General features: G+C 39.4%; 1 protein-coding gene across 2 annotated transcripts in view; it reads right to left on the minus strand.

The window, feature by feature from the left end:
* The window catches only part of LOC113017693 (polypeptide N-acetylgalactosaminyltransferase 10-like), a 121979-nt gene that overhangs the window by 12990 nt on the left and 86292 nt on the right, over positions 1-22697 (minus strand). For both annotated transcript variants that reach the window (XM_080307335.1, XM_080307336.1), the window contains exons 7-8: positions 13305-13422; positions 5427-5534 (exon numbers count right to left, since the gene is read on the minus strand). In XM_080307335.1, coding sequence (XP_080163461.1) covers positions 5427-5534; positions 13305-13422 — 226 coding nt within the window. The remainder of the gene's footprint in view (positions 1-5426; positions 5535-13304; positions 13423-22697) is intronic.

The following is a 22697-nucleotide window of genomic DNA, read 5'->3' on the forward strand; positions in this document are numbered from 1 at the left end:
GGGGGCATCTTCTTTTGATGCACTCCAGTGGCTCCACCTTTTCTCCTCCCCTAAAGAAACCCAAAGGTCAAAGTCACCACTCCAACCAGATTTAAGGGCTAATATGCCTTGGGAATAACCATTTCGATAACCCCAACCTTAAGGTGAAATTCTTAGAAAAAGTGGTAATTTTAAGACTTTTCTTGGTATTTCATCACTAAGAGCTACTCTTAGTGCAAGGAAGTCCTGGAGAATAAAAAATAAGGATTACGAAACAAGAAGCCCTTCTGAAAAAGTGAAACACGTAAAGGTCTGATTTAATGTCTTTTTACAAGATCACATCTTGAAAAAATAATTGCTAAAATCATGAGGAAAAACAATTTTTTTTTTTAAACCATCAGATACTGATAGAAAACCAAGGAGAAAAAAAAATAGAATATGGACTTACTGCAAGCTACATAAACAAAACAAATAAACAGAATATATCCATGTAGGTTGTTTGGGCAAACAAGATGCTTCTTTAGTTTTTATAAGCCGACAGAGTTCCAGATATTTAACTGCTAGCGGAGTTGTGTTGGTTGCTTCATGTGGTGCTGGTAATATCATTGCACAACCACATCCATTACGTTATTCGCCTGAACGATAGGTGCATGGCACGATTGTGCACGGCACGATTGTGCACTCGGCAAACGCACCGTTGGCACAACCTGCCAGGTTATAAAAATCAAGATGTTAGCTGCTGTTTTCAACGGGTCGTGCACGACAGTAGCGGTGTCGTCAATTTCATGTCAAATTTGTCATATGGTGCTGGTTGCAAGGCACTGAGATTTCCTGACCTACCATATCTTAAGATGTTGGTCATTATGTGAATCATTTGAGAGACACTGTAGAATCTACACATGTCAAGATGCGAGTAGAGCTCGAATCACCCGAGAAGACTTCCAGGACTTCTTGGTACAACATTGAACACTCGGATCCTCAAAAGAGTTTCCCTTCTCTGTGTAGGTGGAGTAAGTGCACAGGACAATAGAAGTCTTGAGAATCTGAGAGAGGAGTAAAGGACTCCATCAATGTCCACTGTGAACCGTCGCTCAACAGAGATTGTTATAAGATCTAATGAGAGCAACTTAAAATGAACAAGAACACCCAAATGTAAGACATCAGCTACAAAGAATGCATTATTTATTGTACATTTAGGCCACTAAATTATACATGTAGTGACATAAGCTCACAGAAAAAGCCCCACCCTTTTTGTCTCATTATAAGAGCATTAATATTCATGACTAAGAGGCATAAAACAGGTGAGGAGGAGAGAAATCCGATGCAAAATGAGCGACAGTAATGGCAGCACAGACAACATCTGACACAGGTTCTTTAAGCCTGCTTTGAGTTGCAAACATAAAAGCCTGAGCAATGCGAAATCCATCCATCTGAAGCCTTTGAGGCGTCAGCCTCTGGGGTGCGCACGCATGCCTGGGAGTATAGATGGTAGCAGCCTTGGAGGCAGGGATGGTGAAAGGAATGAGAATACAAGTTCAGCAATCCTCCCAGGAAGGAATAAATACAAATCCTCCAACCCTCGGAGGTACAGATGTAGTGAAGAAAAGCTTCCAGCCACACACACACAGGCACACATAAAATCCCTGTAGCAAAGCTCATCGCCTGCAGCAAAACTCAAGCTCTGTGCTCCCTAGGTGAAGTGCAGTTCAGTGGTTCTATCTTCCTGTGTGCCGACTGGACTTAGCGGGGGCTGAGATTCCCTGATGTGCACACACATACGTGCACACAAAACTCTATAAATATGTCTGGAGATCCTTTGTTCTCTTTATCTGTACCTGCTGAAATGCTTCTCTCACCACGATACTTAAAACAAAATCAACATAAATGAAAAAAAAAAAAAAAGTCTTGAAGGTTTAATTCTTTCCTGAGGCAAAAGATTTTTAGAGCACGGGAGAAGTGTCTCTTAGTGAGCCATGACTAAATCCTTACACAAACCAAAGTCTTTATTGAGTCCTGTTAAGGGAATTCTTCAGTCCGTTAGTTCTGCATGTCTAGATATACATTCTGGATTTTGTGCAGCAGATCTCTACTATTAAAACTGAAACAGTTAAGGCACTCTGATGGACTGGTGACTGCTCCAGGGTGTATCCGCCTCGCACACTATGGGAGCTGGGACAGACTCTGGCCTCCCTGCAACCCTAAGTTTGATAAAAGTGGCGGGGGGGAAAAGGGTGGATGTTTAGAATGATAAGCTTTTTACTGGGAAAACTCTTTTTACTCAGTTGGGGTTGGTTCAGTTGCTTTGAAGTGAGAGCCACAAACAGTGTGTCATCAACAGCAGGTGGTGTCAAGCTGCCAAGCAGACGGGAGCATTGACCGGCACCGGAACTAAAGTCATGGACTGTTGACGACACAGTCAGCAACAAAATGGATTTTAGCCACCTAAGGGAAATCAATAGTGGTTTAAGTTTATGCCCTATTTACCCACAAAGCCAGAGCACATCATCAGATTGACAACCCCGCCCCCCCAGCAATTTTACCACACAAAATCTTAAACTTTTTCCACCTCCTGCTGTTTTGATTGGTTATTTTATATTATGGTGTCACATTGTGACATTTAACATTTTGGGGTTATGAATTGTTAGCCGTCTGCTGTCTTCCTGCATGTTGCAGGAGAACTTTATGCTTCAGTGAGCAGAGGGATAGAGGGGTGGATTTGCACAAGTCGAATGTTTGCGAAATAGTCGAAGCTCTAATCCAGCGCTATCAAACTCATTTTACATGGTGGGGTACATAAAGTCCAAATATGATCTTAAATAAGAAATGTCTGTTAGTAAGACGACTGTGAAACTGCCAAAAACACAGCTAAAAATGCAAATTTATGCCCTCCTTGGCAGTTTTCACACTTTGCAAAGTCATGCAATGGGCTGTTTGATTACGTGATTATGTTTGCTGTGTTTGACACCCCTGCACTAATCTATTGATTTGTGTTCCTCACACAACATTATACTTGTGCTGCTAAATGAAATTTTCCATCATTTTGCTGATCATACTAGAGCTCGAGTTGACTTGATTTATTTTGATATGATATATAGAAATAAACATCTAGCTCCATCTCTCTGAATGTTTTGTTGGAGGATATATTTGAAGTTATGTTTTCCAAAACAACTGACACATTCTCATAAATTTAGAACTTCTAAATTTATCTTCATAAATTTAGCACTAATCCATTATAAAATATACAGAAGCAGTTCTTTGTAGTTGTTGTTGTTTTTTTCCCCCAGTCCCTACTGAAGAGTCTGGACAACACAAATGATCCAAAATACGCTCAGTGATTGTTACTGTCATTTGGAGGGGGTCATGTCCGTGGAAGTGAACATGTATATATATAGTAATGAGACCTGGGCACTCTCAAATTTGCCAGCCATGTACAGTAAGTATTTACTTATATAAGGATGTTATTCAGTGTCTATTAAACACTGGTCAGTGTTTTTCACACCAATGTTTAAAAAAAGAAAAATCACAAATAAAAAGTAAACAAAACAAAACAAAAAATAACAGCTTAAGAGCACTTTGTAAATTGTGCTAACCAACCTTATGCTTTTAGAGCTGAACTGATAACTAAGGTCCACAAAACAGAGGTAAATCTTAAAGTGCTGTTTGTGTGTGACAGCGCTTTGTGTCATTATCATGTAAGTCATTTTAAAAATGACTTACATGATAATGACATGTGGAGAAAAAAAATATACTAAAAAACAAAACAAGAAAATGCCAATCTTTTCTCCCCCCAAGCTGACATACAAAAAAAGCTCTGTAGATCTCTCTCACACACACACACACACACACACACACACACACACACACACACACACACACACACACACACACACACACACACACACACACACACACACACACACACACACACACACACACACACACACCTTCCACTCTTCCTAACATTTTTTCCGTCAGATCTTCTATCAGGTGTGTTTGAAAACAGATATAAATGAAGAGCCATACATGCCGAACATGAAGATTTTTTGTTATATTATTTACATTTTTACAATAAGCCATGGCCAAAATAAAATATACCAGCTAATACCAAAATTAAAAATTAAAATGAAATACAACAGTTGGTCAGTGACTTCAGCCATCACTGTGTGGTACAAAAAGAGCCTTTGGTGTTCAGAGTTATCTTGACCTAAGATCGCGCTAATTCATCTAGTCTAATGGGGCAAGTCAGTAGTAAATAAAAACCTGTATTATTATTTGATTCTTTGTAAACTAGTAGAGAAATCAACAAAAACCAGATTCATAACAGCCCCAGGTACAGTCAATACTTTTATACTGTTAAAACCAGCCTGTTTGTTTGCTATCAGTATTCAATACAGCCTCACTGTGGGGCTAATGGTCAGACCAAGAAGGCAAAAACCGAGGCCAAAGGGATTAATTACATATTCATCTGAGCCAAACAGAGCCAGGTGTCAGAATGAGGCTGAGTCATGCATAATGAATAATGTTCAGCTACAGGCCAGAAAGCCATTTTTAACACTTCTCATACTGTTTCACAGTGTTAAAGCTGCCATGGAATAAAGAAAGAATTTTCTCATAATTAGCTCCCCTAAGTTGTATGCTGTGTGTGTAGGTGACAACTTTTAGAAAGTTTAGGCTGCTGATGTTTGTGTGTGCATGGCAACGATCATTCCCCCATTTCACTGAGAGACTTAAATGAAGAACTTTGAGATGGAGTTAAATGAAGAAACAGGTGGAGGTCATGCATGTCAACCGAGTTCGAAAGCAGGGTTTGTGAAATAGCTGCAACTTTTAATACATTCATGCACAAAAACACAAATCAGTGTAACAGTTTTTATGCGATGGCCCAACATTTAATGTCCCTGATCACGATTTTTGTCTGTCTGTTGTTTACCGAGTTGTGTCCAAATACACATCAATATTGCGCGTAGACGGAGACGTGAAGAAATCCACTTTTGGAGGTTGGAAGGAGTTTAACACTCACACTAGAGACCAAAGTTGAAGTCATACACATTATAGATTTTCACACAACATCTGTAGAGCCCAACCAATGCAGCATTATTAAGACTGATACTGATATTTAGTTATTTAAACCTGATTCGGATTTTGTTTCCTTTCATATTAAAGAAACTAATGGATTTCCTTTGCATTTACTTTGTGTAGTTATTCATTACACTCTGCTCAGCACCACCTAGACTGACTGGTTATTATGTTTGTGGCGCTCCAAAGCGCATTGGCTTTTGTTGTTTGGACAGTAAAGAGAAGAAAGGGTTTTTGAGGTGAGAAATTCCTAACCGACACCTCTGCACAAGGCAAGACATTTCACCATGAGGTCACTGAACAAATACAAGGCACCAGAAATGGAAAACATCAAGCTTTCCCATAATGCTTAAGACAGATCTGAGACTTACCCTGGCAAGGCTGACACCACCAGGAACTTTGTAGGGGACATACTTCCTGTAGATGTGCCCAACCCTGGAGCAAGGAATGTCCTCCATCCGACCACCACACATCCACACCTACAGAGAGAGAGACGGGGACTCAGCAGTGATAAAGATCATATCTGAGAGTGAATTTGTGTAACTGAACAGCCTGGAATTGAGAGGGGCAGATGAGGTTAACATTTCCGAGATGAAACAGAAACTATGTGAGAAAGACAAAATGTGGGAAGACACGACCAGGAAAAAGCAACTGAGAGTAGACAAGGTCAAAACATAAAAGGAAAAAAAAAGGATAAATGGGAGAAGTAGGAGAGGGACCTTTAAACTGAAGAAGGGTAGGGACTGTATAGGGTACGCACAGGGGTGCAAGGTATGCTGACTTGGTCATGAAATCCTGGAGAGAGGAACAAAAGCAGCAGGTTCAAGTAGCACAAAGAGAGTTGAAAACTTCAAAGAACTACAGATATGGATCCTATTTTATAAAGGACTGCAGAGGTGATAGAACTTTGTGCAATCTAGAAACACATGAACTTTTTTCAGAGACCAAAGAGAGGAAATTACACCGAAGAGAATGAGACAAGTCAATCATGCTTAGCTAAATGACAAAGACTCAAATTGGATTTGGTATGCTACTTAGCAAAAGCAGAGCTACCTTTCAAGTCTACAGGGTGTGAAAATCTAGTAATTTAAAACTAGAATTTAAGTGATTAGACACTTTAAATTAATGAGAAGACTTTGGGGTCAAAAGTTTGACTATATGAACTTTTGACCCCAAAGAGTTCGGGATTATCTTTTTTACATTACAAGCTTTGAATTTATTCTCTCAGTGTGCTGTTGATGTCAACCCGTTTTTTATTTAGCTGAATGATGCAGACGTGTAACAGTTGAAAGAAATTAATTATTACCACCTATTAATTAATTACCACCTAATTATCAGAGTTTTGGTATCAACCATAAAATGTAGTCTGATCTTAATCTAAGTCTCAATTATGCACAAACACAATCTGACTAACAGATAAACGTGTCGATAAAATATGCAAGAAAAAAAACTAATAAAGATTCAGCTGAAACATTAACACAGTGTGCTGCACAATAACGATCAAACTAATATCCAATACAGATGTGTTTAGGCTACAACATGTTACTTAGAAATGTGTGCTGCTGACTTCTCCACAAGCTACTGGGAATTAGATGTTCCAGTTAAGGAGATCGGATGGGACATGTGGGTTGTAGAGGTGTTCTCGTCTATATATAGACATGCAAAAATCTGCTCTTCCAAACAAACTAGTGTAACTCATTTTCATAGCACCTTAGAAAACTAACATCAATACCAGTGAATGAAATACCAATAAATATTTGGCCCGTTTAGCCAGTTTAAGGCTTACATACTAGTTGATTATGAATATTATGGACAAAGCATTTCAGGAGATTAGGGAAGAAGATCAAAATCTGTCTAAAAGCCAGATTAAAATACATCTACTTTAAATCAGGATTTAAGATTTATGTAAGATTTTATTGAGTGTACTTTATATGAGATCTCCACCAAAACCTCCCATGACCTTTACAGCACACTGTCCTCCATATCCGCCTAAATCTTGCATTCCTCCTACTTCTGTCGTGACTTGAACCTCTGAAGCCTGAACGTCTGATGATATAACAGTCATAATATGTTGTCTTTATACAATTTGAAATTCAGACACTTTAATCTAGAAAAGTCTTCCTTGCCTTCGGCTGAAGGTCAAGACATTTTCTGAAAGAAACCTCTCTGGTGATGAAGATAGAGGCTGTATTTAAGCTCAGGCATATAGTAACGAGAGCAAAATTATAATTTCCCACCTGAATGTTGTTATACTCTCATTCCCCTCCCGATTCTCCAGAGTGGACATCAGCTGGCTGCTATTTCAATTCAATTACTCCTTGTCAAGTTTGTTGCATCGCTCCAGCTTGGACAAACAGAATCGGGGGAAATAAGAGATTGAATCTACCCTCTCCACACTGTGCTGTAGGGGGGAAAAGTCTGACCTGCTGCACTGGTGCCTTCCATCCCCTTTATCCCTGCACTGAAGCACTTGAGCTTAATAACAGGGGCGCCCCACCGCAGGAGGGATCAAGAGCTCGGGTTCAGTGGCAGTCAGATTAAATTAAAAGTCTTATCACTCACCTCTAACACCTCAACCTCTACAATCTGCTCGCCTCAAAACATGAACACCAGAAACCACAGCACGGCGGCCCAGAGCAGCTTTAAAAGCTGTGTCCTTTTAAAGTACCATCTTGTTTATATAGCTCCTTTCAAAAACAAATTATAGAATGCAATTACACTGGCATAATAATTTAATTCCATACACATAATCAATCTGATTATACCTGACTTTTGGCACTAACTTACATCTGAAAAGTAAAGTGAGGAATGGTTACCTTAATGAGAGAAAGGGAATCCTTCTTAATGTATTAAGAAGATATTTTGGCTCTGCACTCCAACTGCAGTGGTGCTACGGATCGATGTTTTTTAGGAGAAGATGCCAAGAAATCTAGCATACCAACAAAAAAGACCCGGGAAAAGAATGCAAACGAGTAAACATGGATGAAAGCAATGTAGCTCTTAAATTATTTTTAACAAATCAGCATTGCAAATGTCTCTTGAAGGGCTTTGATGTCTTTTCATTTAAAAGGACAAAGAGGGAAGGAAACGCTATAGCAACAACAGTATGATGGAAGAATGAGTCTCTTCTTTTAGTCCAAATAAAACTAATCTCACCCAAGAATCTCTCAATCTTCCTGTTACCAACTCAAAGCTTTAGTCACTAAATCCATTAACCTTTCATGCAGAGTTTGCTTGCCCAATTAAGCAAAAAATGAACGGCGCATTTATTTAAAGATGAATGGTGTCTGCTAGTAAAGCCTGATGCACAGAAAATGTGTGTGTGGTTCATAAAACTCCTTTCAAGCTTTCACAGCTGTCAGCCGGGCAGCAGTGTTCATCAGCCAGCAAATGGTTTAAAGTTGTGAGTTCATATATTTTTTCCTCCTACATTTGTTTTTAGACCACCTCTAAACTGAAAACTGAACCACAGCTCTTCATCTGCTGATCAGCAGCAAGTTTTGATGCTGCTCATGTCAGAATTCAAATGAACTGTGTTTTTTTAAAATGAACCAAGGCACAACAGCCACACCTAGACCCATGTACAGAACTGGGAGGGCAACAACGACAAGAGTCAAGCTTGAAAAGAACAAAGAGAAACTGAGGTGAAAAAGATAACCGACGGCTAGGATAGCAGTCAGAAGAACGAAACAACAACAGCATTTTGTAAGAAACGTGGCAGTTATCTTGGCTGTAGCTACATGGTAGCATAGCTAGAATCAAACAAAGTCTTTATGATTTTGTTTGTTTAAAAACAGGTTTTGTAATACAACCATGTGATCCGACTGATTGCGGTTGTTACAAGCCTCTGACCGGTATCAAGAACAATGAGGCTGCAGTCTCCTGCATGCAGCGGCTCTAAAACATGGAGCGCTGTAATGTAATAGTAACAAAAGACTAAACCCACTTTATCTTTGAAGGATTTTTATTTTTAACTAGTGCTGTCAACATTAATCTCGTTAACATGACGTTAATGCCATAACCGCATTAATGCGGCAAATCTCTGTTAGAGAGTTACTGCAGATCGCCCCGCGTGTGGGGCTGCACGGTGTCAACGCGTTAGCGCAGTTAGCTCATAAACGTCATTTTAATGAGATGACAGCACTATTTTTAACATTTGACCTTTCTTAGTGTTCATATGGATCAACCACTCCTAAGAGCAACCCTTTGCCTTATTGTTTAGCTTCTCCCTGTATATTATTATTGTGCTTTTGAATTTTCTCGTGCGTCATTTAGCTGGAGTATTTTTCTTGTCATTCCGTAGTGACGTCCAATAGATAAAAGGTAAGTGTTGAACTTGCATTTGATAGCATTTAACTGCAACTACAAATTTATAGTCAAAGAGATGTTGATGCAAGTGAAAGAACCCATGATTAGGCTCTGTATGATGACATTAAGTTGTTAGGCCTCCATCACTCAGGCCCAGAGATCTGCAAGTGATCATGGCGACCAAGTTTGCATCTAGTTGCATGAAAGACACCAGCTTGTTTGCGAACACTGACCAGAGTGATTTCAAGTGTTTCTCATGTTCCACTGCTGCTTGGCCAGTAGTTGGTGAGTGTTTGCAGACAAGTTGAGGTCTGCAAAGCAACTACGGACAACCGGAGCAACTGGGCAAATAAGTCAAAGAGATTATTGATGCAAAATTATAGTATCAGCTTATGTTTAGCACTGAAAGAAATTCAGGAACCTAACCAAAAACTTGTGGAGATGTGGAAAAAATGGTTATTTATTTGACTGAACTAATGCTAATATAATAATGTAAATATATATTCTACCAACAGAATTAAAGTCTTAGAGATAAATCAATGCATGCTTTGACTACAGGGCAGGGCAGCACGGTGGCACGGTGGTTAGCACTGTTGCCGCACAGCAAGAAGGTCCTGAGTTCAATTCCAACATCAGGCCGGGGTCTTTCTGTGTGGAGTTTGCATGTTCTCCCCGTGTTTGCGTGGGTTCCCTCCGGGTACTCCGGCTTCCTCCCACCGTCCAAAGACATGCAGCTTGAGGGGATAGGTTAATTGGAAAATCCAAATTGCCATTGTGTGAATGTGCGAGTGAATGTGAGTGCGAATGGTTGTCTGTCCCTGTGTGTTAGCCCTGCGACAGACTGGCGACCTGTCCAGGGTGTACCCCGCCTCTCACCCTATGACAGCTGGGATAGGCTCCAGCGCCCCCCCGCGACCCTGAAAAGGAAAAGCGGAAGCGGATGGATGGATGGATGGATGCTTTGACTATTTTTATTTTTATTTTTTGGCATTTGTCAAGGAGTTTTTGCGTTTACAACAGCGGTCCCCAACCCCTGGGCCTCGGACCGGTACCGGTCCGTGAGTCATTTGGTACCGGGCCGCGAGAGTTGAGGCTCAGGTGTGAAATGTATAATTTTCAGGGTTTTTATCGGTTTTCAGCGTTATTTTGTTATCGTTTTTATCGTTAGCTCTGTTTTCCTGGGTCTTTTCACGTGTGTTATGAATAAATCTTCTTTTTTTCGGTACCGGTACTAGTTTTATTTTGTTGTATTTATCCGCGACACCTTAAAGGCCGGTCCATGAAAATATTGTCGGACATAAACCGGTCCGTGCCACAAAAAAGGTTGGGGACCGCTGGTTTACAAAATTATTACCACCATCTAAAATGTATGCCACGGTTGCCCTAAACTAACAATATTGCTCTTTACTAATCCACCAGTTTGCAAAAGCTCAAAATTGTTGTTATCCATGAATTTGACCAGATTAGTTATTTACTCATCTAAAAATCAGTTTTAGTAGATTACGCTTGATTAATTTCCAACTTCTCAGAGAGATCCAGTATGCTGGCTCAAGTTTAGTTATAAGAATATGAACTCAGTTGGTTTTATATAATAAATAGTAACAATTTTAGTCTTAAACATGTTTGAAATATTTCTGTATCGTATACTAACTAATAGTGTTCCCTTGTTTTTATGACAGATGCTCTAATAAATTTGTAAATCTATGTATATAATGATGTAAAAAAAAAATATTTTTTGCCCTTTGGTCATAAATGTTGCCTATGTGAAAGTAAAACTTTTCACATAGGCAACATTTCATGCAAGGCATACGTTAAAATTTCTCTTATTCCGTATCAATAGCAAAATGGCATTATGTTAATATGAAGAGGCAGTCACAAGTAAAACTGTTTTGATGGAAAATTAGATTTAGGTGTTCAATTTGTATAAACAACAATGCCTCTGTGCTGGAAATTTCACTCTAAGGAACAATCGCAGTACTATCACACAGGAGCATATGTCCAATTTCATCAAACTACACAGCAGTGGCCTTTGTGTCTAATTGAGTGAGACGACAAAAGTCCTTACTCATTCAAACCAGAATTCAATTATTGTGACGGGCCGTTTTGTCTGTCCGGCGCACGCAGAGAGGAGGGGGAGACCACTGCTTAACATACTGGCCAAGTCGCAAGCAGTTATGGCTGTGTTGTAGAATAATTCATGGTGAAGTACCAGACAAAAACATAATCTAATAGGGACTTCTGAGTATGATTAATGTGGAGAGTCGTAGATGCAACAGATTATATTTGGCTCATGAGTTGAAACCACAATGAGGGAAGCACCATTTGCTTTACAAGTCTTTTAGCTGCTTAGTTAAAGAGATACGGGGAAAACCAAAGAGAGGGAAGCACATGGGACCAAAATTCTTTAAAAGCTGTTTAATGTCAAAATATAGTAATGCTGAGCATATGAGCATTAAAATCAGTAAGCGCTTATTAAGAAGGAGGTGGTTCAGGAAAAATGAAAAATGTTTCATTTACTCCTGCACTTAGCAACAAGACCTCTTTTCTTAATAGCTTTACAGCAATTTAAGTTGTGCAACTATCTTCTTCTCATCCAGGTCTGCCCATTTCTATTGCAGTCTTTATTTAGTCCAGTTGCTTTCTAATGCATTCTAACCTGTTCTCGCCTCTTTTCTCTTCACAAGCTCTCTCCTTCGTCTCTTTTCCTGACATTGACATCTCTTGAAGTGACTGTAACCAATTCTCAATTTAGTGACAATGACGTGGTCTTTCCTGTTGATTCTGATATTATCCCCCCCACCCTCTCCTTTTGTTGCACCTTGCCATTACTGTTCCCATTTCCTCTGAACACTCTGCTCTCTGATTTTCATCAAATTTGACAATATCTCCATGAACACGTATTCTCTCCTGACAGCCTCTTTTTTCCAGTGTGTCTGCTTTCTGAGTATGTCAGTACTCACATGAACTTCAAATTTTTCCCCTTCACAGGCTAACCTTGAATCAGTAAACAGTATTTCATATACTTGTTGGTGATTTTGGGCTTATTCGGCTTTAATCTTTGACAGCAACACTGAGTCACTGCAGATGACTATACTTTCTACCACTTCCTCTGCCCACTCTCAGTGCTAGAGGATGTGCAAAAAGCTAGACAGCATACAGTCTAACTGTTGTTTTCTTACTGACCCCAGTCTCCTGAATCACCACTGCTTCCTGCTAATGGATGATTTGACTTGTCTGTTAAAAACTGGCAGGTCAAAGGAATTCCACAAGAAAACCATAAAAGTTCTGAGGCGCTCTGACAGCAAGCATTTTGGGTCCTCTTAGAAGCGTGATCATCTTTATCCTATGACGAAACAGGACACAGGTAATCCGAGGGCACCAGGGCTCACTGGATGGCTTGAGGTTTATGAAATGATGTGAATTATGCAATTTGACCTTCATGGTCTCTAAATCTCAACCCAGCTGAATGCATAAGGGAGATTTTGCACCAAAATACTAGAGAATGATTCAACACTGTAATCTCAATTTCAAATGAATTTCTTTTCCAATTATGATGTCATCACTTCTATACAGTTTTATTATGACTTATTAGTCATGTGACTTTTGGATACAAATTTTTAAATAATAGGAAAAAGCAATTTTTACAAGATCATGAGTCAGTGACAAGCATGACTGAGGTTTCAGTGCTGTCATTTTCTGCTTACACACACACACACACACACACACACACACACACACACACACGGTTCATAACCCTGGGTTTAGTATATTCAGTACCAAACTGAAATGCCTGAATCCAAACATTAAACCAGGACCAACACGTCTTGGGAATCAAGTCAGCTTTCTTCACGGACGTCAAAGTGATTTTATTGATTATTTTCGACGCTACACTGCACTTGTGTGCACTCTTCTCTCTTTTTAAATTGGTTTTTTTTTTTTACCTTGAAGGATATCTCGTACTGCTCCCCTCCCCAAATCTCTAGACCGGTGTCGTATCCCCCGAGCTCCCAGAACCACTTCCTGTCGACAGCAAACAGTCCACCTGCCATCACTGGAGACCTAAAAGACACAAAGGCACAGTTGAGCATATATTGGAATACAACAGGAAGTATTAAAATGACTTCAAATCTTCCAGGCTAGCCACACACATAAAGTGCCAGGTTTGAACATCCCGTGACTTGCTAAATGCACACAGGATTAAATAAACAGAAAAGTGTGTTAGAGAATTCCGGCTCTATCCCACTCCAGAGCTGTGTTTTTCACATCCCCACGTGTGTGTGGCAACCCAGTGACACTCTTCACAGCACAAAACCAATTAACCCATCTGAACCAGTGAGAATACTGACTGGGATGACAAGCTCAGCAGTGCCAAACAACATAATAGTCCTCAGCTCAGAGTGCAGTGGGAGCTTCTCCCTGCAGCAAAACTGAACGTAAAATATCGAACAGCTTCTCATCAGGACACCGACAACAACAAGAGGAAAACGGGAGGAGCAGGCGGGCAGAGAAAGAAAAGTTTTATCCACGGGGAATATTCTGTATTGAACTATGAAATAATGCAAGACAGATGAGAACATAACCTCACAGAGAGCATTATAAATCCAAGAAAAGCCTCGTTTCCTTCTATTTCCTGAAACATTACAAGGCATTTGTGCCCAGAGTTATTATCTAGTGATACACTAGTGCTCAGAATTTCAGAGCTTTATTTTTATTTTAATCTAAATTGTAGCAGTATGGGAATTAATAGCAAAGGGTATAAAAGGAAAATAAATTTGAGGACTACAGAATTAATTTTCCAATCATTCTCATGTTGAAACACCACGTTTGTCTTTGTTGCAACCAAGGTGGATACTATTGTTAGTGAATTATGAGTCTAGAGCGGTTAGCATGGACGATATGATGGGCTTGGACCATAATCTCAGGTCCCATCAGTGTTCAGTAGAGCAGGGCGATATGGCCAAAAATATTTATCACGATATATATTTGAAAATTTGCGATAACGATATAACCGACGATATAATTGATGCGAGACAAAATACAACTCCACAACATTACTAGCGCAAAAAGACAACCTTCCATTTATTTTCACTTAAACAAGAAGCTGGTTTTTATGTACATTAAAGCTTTATAAAAATGTAACAGTGCAAATGCAAATTCCTTGCTGAAAGTTTAACCAAAAGGCATTTCCAGTAGAAATGGGCTGACATATCCTGAGCATAACCATGTATAATATCCACTGAAGTTAAAAAGAGGTGCTTTGCAACATTAAACTGCAGTGTATAAGGCACATTAAGCGAAACAAAGCAGTCAGATAAATCAAACTTTATTAAACTCATTCTTCTTGCTTCCTCCACTTCTGTACCATTGATTCATTAATGTTGAATTCTCTGGCAGCTGCTCTATTCCCATGTTGTTGCAGTATATTAATGACTAACCTCGTATTGTGGATGGATTATCTCAGTTGTTCTCCTGACTGAAGTTTGGTCCGTTTACAGCATCCTGCCATGCGATTGCATTTGTCTCTAACCATGAAGAACCTTAACGTTAACTTTTATAAGTGGAAAAGTGTTAGTGTTCGTCCTCCAGCTTCACTGTTTATGTTATGCTAATATAGCTGTGTCGCTAGCGATCACATAGCACATCATTATATACCAGCTAGCCCAACTTCAGTAACCCTACAAACGTCACTGCTGTTTAGTTTCCTGTCTTCATTTATGTTGGAAGTAATAGCAGAGCTGTACGTTTGATTTTTTTCAGAAATCTCTCAGTCAGAACATGCAATATCATGCTTAGCTAACTAGCAAAACTAGCGAGCTAACTTCCGCTAGCTTCCTGCTAACTCCGTTAAATGTAATAACTTTTGTTTTCATGGATGCCTGGAAGTTAAACTTTATAGTTACACCTGGTAAAGCAGCAATGCTGATCGTTTTATTAAAGATGAAAGAATTTAGACAGTTTTTAACGCTCAGTGATGCTGCAGTGTTGTTTGACCTGAAGCATACGGAGTTTAGGACCCAGATTACTCCCAGATTTAAGAGCATCTTAGTCCGACAAATACGACAATAACAACGGCCGCTTGCATGTTCTGCAAAAAAATGTGCTTTGTTGTGTATCTGACGGACAAACACCAAACCAGTTCCACATCACGGAAGTTGCACCATTTTTACAAACCAATTCTGGTTCATCTGTTTCACTCAACAATCGGCCATGTGCGTATGAAAACAAAGGCACTGCGCATGCGCGTTTTACTCCCATTCTATCGCGATATTTCATTTTCCTATCGTTGCCTAACATTATACCGGTATTACCGTGAACGGTAAAATATGGCCCAGCCCTAGTGTTCAGAGAGATCGCTTGCCAACTTTGGCTTTTTTCCCCTTAAATTAATCATTAAATCAAAGAAATTTCACATGGAAGTTAATCTGCCTCTTACCAGCAGCACTTTTCCATTTTTTTACCGTTAGTCCAAGTATGTATTATGGTGGTAACGGTGAATATAAACCGTAATGCGTAACTGCTCCTTAACAACCAGCTTTGTGATCATAGTGATAAAAACTAAAATGGAAACTAGACTGAGCCTAAATCACACATTAAGCGTCGTAAAGGCCATAAAAACACGAGCTGAGGTCGCTGCTTGTTTTCCCCTGCCTACGTTTGTTCTGATAAAGCGCGGCTTTCTGCAACAGTTTGAATAATTCTTTCACACAGGCATACTTGACCTGTCTGACCAGATAACTGTGCTTGTGCAGTTCATTGTCCATAACTGGTGACTGCTGTATGCTGGAGGAAACAAAGTGAAGCAAACAAAGCTGCCACACACGCACACACGCACACACACAATCTGCTTCCCTGGAATAGCGCAGAGTGAAATGCACCAGACAGACTTTCATCACAGGACAAAGGGTGAACAACAGTAGCTGCAGGGGCACAGAGAAACAGTGCTGCATGTCTGTGTGTGAGTGCTGATGGTGGGTATGGTCAGCAGACTGTGTGAGTTTAGCAAAGAGAGCGTAGACACTGCGTGGGCACTGATTTATGGGGTGGTGATTGTTAGCTCTTGTTCACCGGAGGGAGAAAACACAAACACTCTTCCCAGAGTTGCGTGGAAGGAAACCCAGCGGCAATGACAGCACTGACATCTCGCAAGCTAGTCAATATGAAGATCACTTAACCACAAGTTAAAGTTTAATCTGGCAGGGTAACAACCACATGTATGTTCAACTATACTGATAACAAGCATAAAACATAATAAAACAATTATTGATTTTGCCTGGGAGCCAGTTGCACTCCACTGTACGCCAGGCCAGGCGACATCATCTCAGGTGCAGATGCTTTAAAATGCTTCAGGTGATGGAAACAAACCATGTCCCATTCAAGATAGTCTCATCTATTCCATTCGTATCAATTAGCTTGACTAGGTCAATGGATCAGCAGCTTTTGATTGTTTCAATTGCAGCCTCCCCCTCAAGAACTGGTCATTGACTTCACAGTCAATTATAATTTGTAGTGTATGGTAGGACTGGGCGATATATAGAGTTTTTTTTAAAAATATCGATATATGAATTTTGGGTCATATTGCCCACCCCTAGTGTATGGTATTAATGACTGCACCTGTACAGCCTCTAATGTTTGGAATTGAGTTTTAATGGCTTGATTTGTTTAGATTTTGTCCAATGTCATGGTGGACTGACTTGACAGTACATTGTCTTTGTCTATGAGATCAAAAAGCTGTTTTTGGACTGTAGGATATTATTATACATTGCTAAATCTTTGATTCATATAAAATTAAATTGAAAACAAAATCCACATTTGGTTAGCATCATCAGATATACTGCACACCAAAGAAAAACAGGGCATTTCACTTAATTCTATACGCAATTTTGAATACATCTGACATATTATTCTATGCATGAATGTCCAATTAATACCTGTATTATAAAACTGAATTCAGCTTCCGTTTCTGTCAGATTCTGTGGAACCTCTAATTCATCATTTCGTGGTCATTTGTCGTGTTTGTTTCTCACAAATGCCTGAACACACACGTGAACATTCACAAAGACCTCTTGAAAACAATGAATTTCATTCTCTTTCAAACAGGGAGCCACTACTCAAAGCCAGAAAAAACCCTGTTGCTGCAAAACACTTAATTTAAAATGATAATGAGTTGACCCAGTCACTACTCACACTGCTGCTCCTGAGTTGCTTAGCAACTACTTTGTTTTGCCGCTGTGCAGAAAAAAAAATCTGTTTGTGGAAGGAAAAAAAAAACGTTTTGGGAGGACATATTTAATTCATCTTATTCAGGCATATAATTTAATCAGCGTTTCGTATACACAGTACTGTGCAAAAGTCTTGAGATGCCCCTCATTTCTTTATATTTTGCTAGAGAAATGAAAAATGCATGCAGTGATTAACTGAAACATAAATCACTTCAGTAACACAGTATATTGGGCAAACAGGACTTTTTCAGTTCTTATGAGCTTTAAAGTCAACACAATACTCTAGCAGCCCATCATGGCTGAGGGCTGAAAAATGAAGTCAGTGACAGTTACTGGTTGGTCTCCAAATGGTATTACATGGAGTATTCACATTTCCATCAGCTTTGACAAGACCCCCAACACCAGTGGCTGAAATGAATTTATGAATTTATGACTCTGACTTTGGCGTTCCCGAATTAGTTCCTCTATTCAGCACCACCTGTGTCAAAGTTATCTGTATCTCTAAAGCCAAACTAAACATCTCATTCATTGAAACATGGGATTAACAATTGTGGGTTTACAGTTAGGTGCCTTGACTATTTGGCAGTGTTGGGCAAGTTACTTTGAAAAAGTACCGTATTTCCTGGACTACAAAGCGCACCTGAATATTAGCCGCACAAGCTAAAATCAGGGGAAAATCCTGTTTTGTACATACATTAGCCGCACCTGACTAAAAGCCGCAGGTGTTTCAATGTTGACTTATCATATGTAAGAGAATATGCACAAAGCGAATTGTCAGGAAAGAGATGGCTGTTTGGAGACACACCCCTTTTATTAATATTTTGAAAATCAAGTTATGGGTACATATTTGCATAACTTTTCAGGTATATGTACAAGTAGCAGTAATTACAAGTACGAAACATGTACTGTGCTTCATGAATGAGTAACAAATGTAGTACATAACAATAACCTACAGCACACCAGAAAAATAGATTGGACTACCTTTTAGGCTCAGGTGCAGTGACACGGCTTTAACAAGAAGAAAAGTCAGTCATTCACCACCATCTTCCTGCCCACTAAAACCACCAAAGTCCTCTTCTCCAGTGTTGGATATGAACAGGCTCAGGGTGGCTTCGTCATCCACACTCAGATTCTTTCCTTCGTTGTCACTTTCAAAACCAAAGAAATCCTCGTTGTCAGTGTCAGAGTCGAACACCCTCTGAAGGGCCGTGGCGGGGTCCTCCTCTCCATCATGCAGCAGTCCAGCCCTTCAAAATCCGTTGGTGATCGTGGATGTTTTCACACTTTTCCACGCTGTCAGATTCTACCGGTAGAGTTGGGCATAACTTGCTTTTTGCAAGTTTATCGCGCTACTTGTACGGCACTATGTTGGCTGGCGGATGGACATGTGACCAACATACCTCTCTTGAACCCGATACTGTGTGTCTGATCACATGCCCTTCCGCCAGGCAACGTAGTGCCGTACAACAGCGGAACAAACAAAACAAGTCGTCTGACGATATGACAAAAATCATGGACAATCCATAGAAAAGCCGCACCTGACTAAAAGCCGCAGGGTTCAAAGCTGGTGCAAAAAGTAGGGGCTTATAGCCCGACAATTACGGTAATTAATTATAGTTACTAGTTACTTCTTCAAGAAAAGTAACTGAGTTAGTAACTGATTTACAAGATTCTAAAAGTAATTAATTACTTGAAAAGTAACGTTTGCGTTACTTAAAAAAAAAAAAAAAAAAAAATATATATATATATATATATACATACATACATACACATATATATATATATATATATATATATATATATATATATATATATATATATATATATATATATATATATATATATATATATATATATATATATATATATATACACACACATATATATATATATATCTATCTATCTATCTGGGGTCCAGGGTATAATTGGCCATTTTTGACTACTTATGATTTTCCCTCTACATTTCACCTTTAAAAACTATTTCCTTTCCCTTGTTTGGTATCATTCTTTTCAGCACAACCTCACGTGTCTGAATTTACAGTTATGTTTTCATTTTGACAAACTGTATTAACACAATTGATCTAGAAATCACACAAAAAACATAAAATCCGAGTAGAAAAAGTTATATTTTTTACTGTGACAACCACAAACATGTTTAATGGATCATATTTCATAACTTTAAATGCAAATATAAATTGTCAATTTCAAAATCCTATGCACAAGTTTTGCAAACAACAAAGTTATTTGCAGCCATTTACCTTTGACCTTTTTTTTATAACCATTTCAAACCATTTACAGAACAATCAGCTGTTCTGCATTCAATAAGATGCCACACAAATTATTTGTGCCACTTCAAAAAAATAATTTGTCCACTATAAAGGAGAACATCACAGCCTGATACCTGCAGGTCTGACAGCAGCAGGTGTATCACTCCTGTTTCTACCTGCAGACAGCAGTCGCCTCATTGTTCTGACGCAACACAAAACTATCCACAACACTACAAGACATCACAGTAACTACACACTCCAAACACGCTGAACATCACAAATCTCTCACATCTCAAAACTCGCTCTCTCTCTTTTTCTGCTGTCTTTATCTCTCTCTCTCTCTCACCTTGTTGCTTTGTCATCTTAAAGTGGTCATGTGATTGGCTTACCACGACTACTTTATTCTTCCTCAGACAAACAGCAGCACTCATGCGATTGTTTTGCCCCTTTAGCCCCAGGTGTTGTGCCAAAAAGTGATCGTCTACCAGACAGTGATTGCCGCCCGCGGGAGCGCGCGCAGCTGCTTAAAGCTGTAGCGCCCAGATTACTTACAGCTACTTCCGTGCAACAGCTACTTCCGTGCAACTGATATAAACTGCAGTAAGCTGAACACAGCTTCAACCGTCTGTTTGTTGAAAAATAGTAACGCGACCGCACCGCATTTTCTTGTTAGTAACGGTAACGGCGTTGTAACAACAGGAATAGTAATTCTTTAGATTACTCCTTACTGAAAAAAAGCAACACCGTTAATCCCATCACTGCTCTTAGTACTGTGGTTTTTAGAGGAGTAGCAACTGTGCAGAACCACAGTTAACGTCATTATTTTTGGGTCAATGTGTCTCTCCATAACATGGTTCTTCTATAGTGAGGATAAAGTACAAGAAAGGGGGGACAAAAATACCCCAATCTCTTGATAATAACCACAAAATAAACAAAAATATATTCTGATCCATTTCCAGATCAATCACTACCTGAAAGGTCTTTAAGTATCTCATGCTTTACCTGACTCGGTCAACCTTTTAAGATGGATGAAGTGGATAGCCAGCACTACCGAAGATCCTCTTTGCTTTTGTAATGTGGGTCCGTCTTCGCCTTGTCAACGTAATTCAGTGTTGTAGCACACTAAAAACAATCTGTCCAGAGCGTGGGTCCCAGTCTCATGTGCAGACAGGACAGTCTATTTACTTTAAAAATGTCATTACTTTATATTGAACAGACACAAACACACACACAGTGAAAGTCTGCAGACCATCTGCTAGTACCAGGACCCCATACAGACTCTTTTTGATTACCTGTTCACCCACACTGTGAAGTGCAAGCTGAACATCGACCGGTGTGATGGTGGCCACAAATTTGTCCAGCCGGGTTTGCGAAACACTGCTGTAGTGTTTAAAGACGAGAACGGAAATTCCACCACTCTGAATGCCTGTAATTACCTTCCTACGCATGTCAACATTAAACTTTATTTCTTTTCAATAAAAGAAAATCACAATAGAAATGGAAATGGCAAATTGGATTTGCACAGTACAGACTTCAGCCCTCCGCCACAGAGCAGCTCTACTGAATTAATATTGACCGGCATCGACTAAAGTGACCTTAACAGGCCAGAAGCAGCAAGAAAATGCAATACCATAAGTAAAGTACTGGGCTCAACATGTACATTTGCCAGAATATAAAATCTCTGTACCCATTTGACTGCTGTCAGAGTAAATCAGATTGATGATACCACAACAATTATGTTTAAATTAAATCATGATTTCATAACCTTTAAGTTACATTTGATTTTGGCAAAGTTGTTAACAGCATTTGTCAGACCTGTGAAAATTATATTTATTGTCCTGTTAGTTTTGTACTTTTATTTATTGTTTTAACTGCAACTGATGAATGGTAAGTTTGCTCGTTTTAGACCATCTTCTCAGACAAAGTATCAATTCCTACAAAGGAACAGAATCTCTGGGTGTATTTGAGGTAAAGGACAGCATGGTCCAGGTCTTTCTAACAAACAACTGAGATTAAACTACAAATGCTCAAGTTGATATTCTCCATTTCAGTCTACTGACCTTGTTAGCCTGAGCTAACTGCTAAATGAAACTTAAAGAAGCAGAGAGAGAGAGACAGAGAGCGAGGGGGGGAGAGACAAATGAAGGGAGTGTTGATGGCATTAACAAAAGGGACAGGGACAGTGACAGAGGTATGAGGACGGGGATAAAAATCATACTCCATTACCCTCAAACACACACGCACGCACACCTCCGAGATGGATTTTGCCAGCCCACCATGCCTCGTTCTCCACTGCTGCAATGTCAGAGTGAAAATGAAAATCTTTGCGACTCAAATTGGATTTGCACTGATGAAGGTCATTTCATTGGGTAAGAAGAGCAGACTAATTCACGAAATGAGGATTGATTCTGATTGTTCTGCAGCTCATTTCTTCTTTAGTTTCTTATCCTCCTGCATTACCGCCTGATCATGCCTACAGCATTTCCCCAGGATAGTCAAATATTCTCTGGCATCCAAACATAGACAAATGTCTAACTAATCCCTCAAAGCTCACAAATGGAGTGTTTGGCATCCCATGCAGTTATTTGGTTATTTATTTATTTATTTCAGCGTCCATTACTTAAAAGGTACAGAAAGGGGAAGAAAGTATGGCAAAAACCTATTAGGCTTCTTTGCAGAGAGGCAGTGTTGCCGGGGAATCAATTCAACAAAAGTGGCCTCAAGGCACTTTATATTGTAAGGTCAAAACATTCCAATAATATCCAATGACACTGTAAACACATTAATCTGTGACTGATCTTTGTTTAAAAGAAACTTTATAGACAACACTCAAATGGTTAACTACATG

Source organism: Astatotilapia calliptera, chromosome 10 (genome assembly GCF_964374335.1).
Source record: "Astatotilapia calliptera chromosome 10, fAstCal68.1, whole genome shotgun sequence".
Lineage (NCBI taxonomy): Eukaryota > Metazoa > Chordata > Actinopteri > Cichliformes > Cichlidae > Astatotilapia > Astatotilapia calliptera.